We start from the raw sequence: 8,929 nt of genomic DNA, 5'->3' as shown, positions 1-8,929 counted from the left end.
CCACAAAGTATGCAGCATTTCCTCTGCTCTTGCAACCGCAAAACTGATAAGACTATACACAGTTCACTTTTGGCTCCAGAGCAGCTCTCCCATCCCAAAAATATTGAATGAATAGGAAATACAATAAATGCACATTTGATAGGAAAGAAGAATGACCTACTCAGAGGGGTTGTATTTTTAAGCAAACAGAATTAGCAGTTTCATTATTGAGACTCTCCACAGAACTCATTGCATGTAATTTCACCATTTGACCAAATAGTAAGCCATTAGATTAAAAGTGTAGTTAGGAATAATGTGGAGGAATGTCAGGAATAATAATGAAACAGGGCACTTTCATCCAAGTGTGAGGAAAATGTTAGTGTTGATCTAAACACTTGTAATGGTTGATAAGGACCTCTATTTATGTAGAAAGCAGGTAGACAGTTTCTATAGCACACTAACTTCTAAGAACTAAAACCTGCACCAATATTTTACCTTGCAATTTCTTTTGGTACAACTTATTAATTCACGAGTGTTGCTGGTTAGGCCAGTATTTATTGCACATCTCTAATTGGCCTTGCAAAGGCTTCTTGAGTTAGCTTCTTGACAATTGCAGTCTATGAGGTGAAGGATACCCAGAATGTTGTTAGGAAGGAAATTCCATGGTTTGATCCAGTAACAGTGAAAAAATAGAAATATATTTCAAAGTCAGGATGTTTACGATTTGGAGAGGTATTTGCAGATAGTGATATTCCCGAGTATTTGCTGCCCTTGTATTTCTAGGAGGTAGTGGCCACAGGTTTTGAAGGTTCTGTCAAAGGGTTTAAGTAACTTACTGCAGTGCATCTTGTAGGTAGTATATTCTGCTGCCACTGTCCATTATTGCTGAAGGGAGTAAATGTTAAAGGTGAAGGACGTAGTGCCAATATAGCAGAATATTTAACCTGGAAACTGTCAAGCTTCTTCAGTCTTGTTGGAGCTGCACTCATCTAGGCAAGTGGGGATGGTCAGAACCTGAGTTCATTTGTGCAGAATAGAGTCATAGACTCTGACCTGTTGCTGTATCCACAGTATTTGTATGACTGGTCCAGTTCAGTTTCTGGTCAATGTCAACCCCAAGACATTGTTAGTGGGTGATTCAGCCATTGACTCTTAACAGGTGATAAATATTTAGAAGGTCTTTTGTTAGAGATGTTTTTTTACTTGACATTTGTGAGGCATTGAATATTACTTGCCACTTCTCAGCCCAAGCCTGGATATTATCCAGATCTTGTTACATTTGAACATGGACTGCTTAAGTATCTGAGGAGACCAAAAAAACTGCAGATGCTGGAATCCAAAGTAGACAAGCTGGAAAAACACAGCAAGCCAGGCAGCATCAGGAGTTGGAGAAGTTGATGTTTCGAGTACACCCAAAACGGTGACTTTTCCACCGCCTGATGATGTCTGGCTTGCTGCATTGTTCCAGCCTCCTGCCTATCTACTCAGTATCTGAGGAGTCATGAAAGGTGCTGAACATTGTGCAATCATCGGCAAACATCTCCACTTCTGACCTTATGAGGAAGGGAAGGACATTGATGAAGCAGCTGAAAATAGTTGGGACTAGGACACTGACCTGAGGAAATTCTGCAGACATGTCCAGGTAATTCCAGTGAGGATCTTATATTAACGAAGACATCAATAATTTAGGCATTGGAGAAACTGTGAATGTCCATCATCTGTCAGCTTAGGGGGAGAAATTATCACACTCCTCAGTCAGGCTATATAAATGCTAAACCACTGACTCACATATATTTTTAGATAAAATATACAAATGCAGAGACCTATACATAAATCATATTATAACAATTAATCATCTGAAAATAAGGCAGGTTCAGTCTTGAAAGTACCTGCAGGAAATATAAGGTCTACCCGCTTCTTCTGTGTTTAACTTACAAGCTAGGATAAGAAACATTGGCAGGCTGTTCAATGAAAATGGAAAAAATGAGCGTCTGATGACAGAGCTCCATCCTTTTAATTATTATCTTCACACTGGCATTGTCCAGTAAAATAGTTGAATGGTGATGACAGAAGTTTTCCTGCTCCCAGCACCTATTACTGATCCCAAACCTCAGCTACAAGCCAGCTGAGTTTAGTAAACATACAGCTGAGATCAAACTTTGTTTTTATTTGTCAAAATGATTCTGATTTTCACTGGAGAGAGTTGCTGAGCATTTAGAGTAGGAATTACATTGCCAATTTGGAGGAATCTTCTGAGCATATACTGACAGTGAGGAATACTCAGCCATTGCTCATGCATTTTGTTTGTAATTTTGCAGCATTGTTGATGTCCCTCAAACCTAGCAAGTAGAAAGTGTAGCTCCTTGCCTTTTTTCTTAATTCACTTGCAGGATATGGATAGGCCATCATTAATTGCTCAGAGAGCAGTTAAGAGTCAACTTCATGCTGTGAATCTGGAGTCACATCTAGGCCAGACCAGAGAAGGATGGCAGTTTCCTTCCCTAGAGGATATTACTAAACCAATGGGCTTTTCCTGACAATAGATTCATAATTATGATAAGGCTCTTAATTCCAAATTTTTATAGAACTCAAATTCCACTATTTGCTGGGAAGGGATTTGAACTCAGTTCCCCAGGACATTACTCTCAGTCTTTGGATTAACAGTCCAGTGATAACACCATGAGGCCTTAATTCCAGATTTTTTAATTGAGATTTTCAGACAATTGGCAATGGATTCATAGTCATCATGAGACTCTTACTTCCAGTCTTTTAAATTTAGTTCACGTTCCACCATCTGCTGTGGCAGGATTTGAATCCAAGTCTGGGTCTCTGGATTAATAGTCCAGCAAAAATGCCACTAGGCCATTGCCTCCCAATTTTGCTGCCGAAAAGCTGCCTTCCTGACATTTTGCTGTGCATGTTGTGTTTTAGGATAGATAATCACCTTGATGACATATAAAGAGAGATTTCATTTAAGCCCGTGTTCCTGATTTCTCTAAGCCATTGAATGTAAGGGTGGATGGGCAGACCAGAGGACCTCCTCATTGCTTGGCCTAAAGTGGCTGTAAATTGCTTTGGATAGTCAAGGGGATTGTTTGGCTAGACTGCCCGTCTCCCCTGCGGTTCTTCATTTCACCCAAGTGTCCCTGCAGCAGGGATATGTTTGATATCTTTCACAGCTGAGGGGGTACGAATGATGGTGGAATTTGTTTATTATCCCTGGAAATCATGTTTTAATTTGACAAATTTCCTTCAAAGATTTTGTTTTTTTGCAAAAAATAAAAAGGTACCTCTTTCAAAGGGTCTAATCATTTATTTGAATCTAACATTTTTCTCAGAAGAATTACATAAAAATATTTTTGGGGACACTAGTATTTCGAGATTAGGCAGACATCTGCACTGTTACATGCTGCAATACATTTAGCATTATGCATAACATTGGCATTCAATTTGCGACTTCAGCTAATGTTGGAATAGACTAAGAGTGAACAATGTGAAGGAGATGGAAGTAAATGATTTTGGGTGACAGAAAATGTCTTGGTTTCACATTCAGCTAGTGTTGTGAATACCCTGGTTTACTTCAGCTAGTAACTGTATGGGGAGAGGTACTTGGGTATGCAATATTCAACGTAGTGTATTTTGAAACCAGAGTCCTGACCAGCTTTATTGTATTTAAAAATTGCAAAGCTGATTAATTCAGATCATGTTCTCAACACCCAACCAACTCCAACAGACATTAAGAACACCATTCTTAGTAGCTGTGACCATGTTCTCTTCTCATTCCTCCTAAAGTTCCTCAAACTCCCTGCAAACGTTAATGTTGCATCTTCCTGCAGCTTGTATATGATGTCCAGCTCAGTGGAGGACTGCTCTCCATTGTTCCCAAGTCAGTACAGAGTGCAATTTAAAGCAAGACAGTATGATATTGGTATTTGACTATTAACCATGTGACCCAGACTAATGCTCTGGGGACATGGGCTCATAATTCACCATGACACATAGTGACGTTTGATTCAACTTTTTAAACATTCAGATTTGTTGTAAAAACCCATCTGGTTCACTGAGACAGTGAGTGAAAGCAATCTGCTATCATTACCTAGTCAGGACAACATGTGACTCCAAATTCATAGCCATGTGGTTGACTTGTGACTGTTGTCAGGGCCATCTGGGTTCAGCAATAAAGGCACAAGTGCTGGCCTGGATAGTGATATTCATATCCCATGAATGAATAAAGAGCCTTTCTGCCAAATTGTATCTTTCTATTCTTGAATTATGACCTCAGAAATTCCTCATGGATCCAAATCCCTATCTACATACTGCACAGTAGTCGACATTGCCTCTCGACTACTAACCACGTTCTCTCAATTGCCCATGCTGTCTGATTGTTTGCCCAGCATTAGGCTTGGATGAGTTACAATTTCTTTCAGTTAAACAAGCCCTCGAGGATGAATCTGACCTGACCAGGAAGACAAAAGTAGTTGAGTTGCATTTGGCAATCATCAATCAACCCAATTATAAATTTAATTCTATTAAAATCAATGTCACTGCATGTTGTACTTCTTGTGTAAGTTAGGACAAATATAATATAGTGTTTTGTGTCTTGCCCATGTCCAATTTCATTAAGAAGGTAAAAATAGGATGCTTGTGGAGCAGTGGTAACTTCATTACACCTGAGCCAGAAGTCCTACTTGCTCCGAGGTGAGTCACAACATTTCTGAAAAGGTTGATTTTAAAAATATGTAAAATAACTGTGGTTCTTAACTGCCATTCATTACTGACCCCATTTACAAACCAGAAAATAATATCTTCTTTAAATAAAGCATTCATTTTCTTGGTTATACGATTAACAACCAAATCAGAGAGGTGCTGAGGAGGCTTGCTATTATGCAGTGAATTGAGGTGTTGCTTGAAAGCGTGATGAAAACACATGCACTAGAAAGTTTGAAAAGGTATTGGATAAGTACTGGAGGAGAATATTTCAGGGCTGTGAAAAATAACTGGGGAGTGAAACTAATTTGAGAAATGGTGCAAAATGCTATCATGTGCATACAGGGTTTAAGAGCCTTTCTCTTTGTAGGAATAAACCTACTGCAGATGCTGGAGATCTGAAATATGAACAAGAGTGCTGGAGAAGCTCAGCTGGTCTATCAGCATTTCAGAACTGAAGAATTGTTACATTGGAATTGAAATGTTAATCCTCTCCTGTATCCATAGCTGCTGCCAGTTTCTCCATGACTTTCCATTTTCCATTTTCATTCCTCTAAGTAGTCTGAAATCTATGGAAAATGGAAAGTTATGGAGAAACTCAGCCAATCTGGCAGCAGCTATGGATACAGGAGAGGATTAACATTTCATAAGCTAAATTGCATATTTTGCTCGTCTGGGTGATCACAGTATTACCTTTGCACCAGGGTTTCCTTGCTTATGTCTGATTCCTGATTGGTTCAGCTTGAATATCTCTTTGAATTCTGCAAAGATCACCACACTCAAGACTGAATTTACTGCAGCATGTGACAAGATTTAACGGGGCTATCACTCATCACATCAAAGCTAAGTATCTGGACTAGAAATAGCAAATGCTGTCAACAATTAGCATCTGCAGAGAAGCTGACACTTTAGTCCTGAGGAAACAGATTATTTAAGTGGGGTTATTTTCGGAAGTACAACAAAGGCTGAGGGGGGATCTGATTGTGGTGTATAAAGTTTAGTGGTGCACAGATAGTGTGATAGATTCCCTTCAGTAATGGAATCAATAAGCAGGGACATAAGCAAGGATAGGTGATTTTGAGATAGCAATTTTGACCAGAGGGTTGGTTTGGTAATGGAACTCACTGCCTAAAAGGGTGCTAGAGGTGGGAAAACTCAAAGCTTTTATGATAATGAGCAATTGATACGCCTTAACGGAGGGCGACAGACCAAATGCTGGAGAATGCAATCAGAATAATTGGATGCTGGATGACTTGGAGAGACGATGGGCAGAAGGGCTTCTTTCAGTGTCGTAAAAACTCAAAGGCACTATAAAACCTAATTGGACATAGTCATTTAATTCTGATTCCCTCTCCATAGTTTCTGGATTTGTGAAGCCTTTCTTTTCTCCTTCCTTTTTTGGTACCCATGAATTATGTTGGATTTCATGTGCTGTCGTTCCCCCCACCCTCACCCTGGCCCACCCATTTCCCTCAGACCATGTCAAAAAGACTGGGAGTATGGCGGGAAATCTGAAATGCTTCTGATTGGTCCATTGGCATCCATTGTTCTGAGCACACAATTGATACATTCAAATATCATGTTCTTGACCAATAGGAATCCCCCGCTTTCTGATCCCTCATTTACATACACGGAGCTATTAAAGCGGGCACTCAAAGTGACTTTGTTCACCATAAACTACCTTCATTTAACAAGATGCCTGAAGCAGCGGCCAAAGGCATGGCGCCCAAGAAGGGTCCCAAGAAAGCGGCAACCAAGAAACGCGTCAAAGGCGAGAAAAAGCGCAAGAAGAGCCGGAAGGAGAGCTATAGCATCTATATCTACAAGGTACTGAAGCAGGTCCACCCTGACACCGGCATTTCGTCTTCCGCTATGAGTGTCGTCAATTCGTTTGTCAACGACATTTTCGAGCGAATCGCCTGCGAGGCCTCCCGCCTCATCCGCTACAGTAAGCGGCAGACTATCTCCTCCCGGGAGATACAGACCACAGTCCGCCTGCTGCTCCCCGGTGAGCTGGCCAAACACGCTGTCTCCGAGGGTACCAAGGCGGTCACCAAGTATACCAGTTGCAAATGAGGTGTCTTGCTAGAGGATGTTAAGAGTAAAACTGTTAGCCCAAAGGCTCTTTTCAGAGCCACTCAACAGTATCCAAAAGGAACTATTGCTCATTTCGGGAAGAAATTTAAAAACCTCTACCCGGACAGTTTGAATTTTGATCGTCCACTGCTTACAGTCAATTTTATCAGCGTTTAGTTTTTACATTGTTTTTACGTTTAATGGTTTTGTAATTGTACTATTAATTTAAATTGGATTGTTTCTAATGGCTGGCTGTCACTGTCCTGGCTACCGCAAGATAAATAAACACTTTTTAAAAATATTGTTATTGCACTTTGTATTTCACTTTTTCAGCAGACAATTCATGGCGTGCAGTCCAGTTTCGTTTAGTCGTAATTTTACCTGCGTTTTATATTATATGTTTAAATTGATTGGATTTGTAATCGATGTACCTTTCATTAACTTAAAGAAGATTGTGGTTCCTGATGTTTCGCCGTCATCGTCCTGGTTGTCACACGTTTATTATAGGAGCAGGAGAATCGACGTTTCGGGCATAAGCCCTTCAGGAAACACATTTTTCAGCCCTGATCTCCAGCATCTGCAGTCCTCACTTTCTCCTACACGTTTATTATATACTAGTAGCTGCATTTTTATGCTTCACGTTTCCAGGAATATATTTGCCATTTTGAGTGGAGTGTAGTCCTTCATATAGTCCCAATTTTACCGCGTTTTATTTTTTACTTATGTTTAAACTTTGGTTTTTGTAATCGATTTCCATTTCACGTAAACTAAAGTTGTGGTTACCGAAGGCTCACTGTCAATGCCAAAGTTGTCGCAAGTGAAATACATTGCACATGATTTAGAAATGCCACTGTTGGGCTGGGGTGTATAAAGTTAAAAATCACACAACACCAGGTTTAATTGGAAGCACTAGCTTTCGGAGCGCCGCTCCTTCATCAATCAGTTGGTTGTTCATCAGGCCCTTCATCAACCACCTGATGAAGGAGCGTCGCTCCGAAAGCAAGTGCTTCCAATTAAACCTGTTGGACTATAACCTGGTGTTGTGTGATTTTTAACTTTGTAGATTGCACGAGTTTGTTGTATACTGTTAGCATATCTTTGTGCTCCACATTTCCAGCGATATATTCGCCCGTTTGAGTGGTGCGGTCGGTCAGGCCGTGTTTCGGTTGCCAGCGTGTCATGGTTTGGACTTAAAGTTAACAATCTCTTATTGTTGAGCCCGCTCCTGTTTTAGAAACCGTACCATTTTAATTTGTGGGCGCTTTTTTTCCCGCTCTTTTTCGGTTTTGTGCCGGGACCGGGGGAGGGGGGGGGAGGGGAAGGATTGAAAAACTTACCAATGGGGTATGGAGCTTTATCGAGTTCCCAGCCAATGAGAAGGTGGCGACGGCACCCTCGTTCCTATAAAAGGAGCCTCCAGGCTGTAGCTCTCGCAATTGGAGTTAGTTGCAAGTATTCGGAGTTGGACGGAAATGGCTAGGACTAAGCAAACAGCGCGCAAATCCACTGGGGGTAAAGCTCCTCGAAAGCAGCTAGCCACAAAAGCTGCTCGTAAGAGCGCTCCGGCGACTGGTGGGGTGAAGAAGCCGCACCGCTACCGACCTGGCACTGTTGCTCTGCGCGAGATCCGCCGCTATCAGAAGTCCACCGAGTTGCTCATCCGTAAGTTGCCCTTTCAACGCCTGGTGCGAGAAATCGCCCAGGATTTCAAGACGGATCTGCGTTTCCAGAGCTCGGCCGTCATGGCGCTGCAGGAGGCGAGCGAGGCTTATCTAGTGGGCCTGTTCGAAGACACTAACTTGTGCGCTATCCACGCCAAGCGGGTCACCATAATGCCCAAAGATATCCATCTGGCTCGCCGTATTCGTGGGGAGCGTGCATGAATTCCCTGTTAGTTACGTGCATCAGACAAACGAAACCAACGGCTCTTTTAAGAGCCACGAATTCTTTTGGTGAAAGATTGTAGTGCCGAAATATTACTGATGTGTATGACTGTGAAAGGTTTTAAATCAGCCTGATCCGGGCTAAAGGTCTGGTAAGGCTAGTGAGGAGAAGTTTTGATGTAATTGTGCGCTTTGTAAAATGAAAGCACAACGTTGGACAAAATAGTGGTTAATTAGGACAACAGCTAAAGAAAAATTCAGATGGAAGCACCTTATTTTTTATT

General features: G+C 41.4%; 2 protein-coding genes across 2 annotated transcripts; both read left to right on the top strand.

The window, feature by feature from the left end:
- The first annotated feature begins 6,381 nt into the window (after positions 1–6,381).
- Positions 6,382–6,762, top strand: LOC122541512 (histone H2B 1/2/3/4/6-like). Its single transcript, XM_043678332.2, has one exon. It carries the CDS (start codon positions 6,382–6,384, stop codon positions 6,760–6,762), a length of 381 nt encoding a protein of 126 aa, XP_043534267.1.
- A 1,472-nt stretch (positions 6,763–8,234) lies between these two features.
- On the top strand, positions 8,235–8,645 carry LOC122541509 (histone H3-like). Its single transcript, XM_087978823.1, has one exon. It carries the CDS (start codon positions 8,235–8,237, stop codon positions 8,643–8,645), a length of 411 nt encoding a protein of 136 aa, XP_087834949.1.
- The last annotated feature ends 284 nt before the right edge of the window (positions 8,646–8,929 follow it).

This window comes from Chiloscyllium plagiosum, unplaced genomic scaffold (genome assembly GCF_037043375.1).
Source record: "Chiloscyllium plagiosum isolate Xiang-an unplaced genomic scaffold, Cpla_swu_hap1 HiC_scaffold_35, whole genome shotgun sequence".
In the NCBI taxonomy this organism is placed as follows: domain Eukaryota; kingdom Metazoa; phylum Chordata; class Chondrichthyes; order Orectolobiformes; family Hemiscylliidae; genus Chiloscyllium; species Chiloscyllium plagiosum.
Note: the sequence above shows the minus strand (reverse complement) of the source record. Positions and strands in the feature narration are given on the sequence as shown.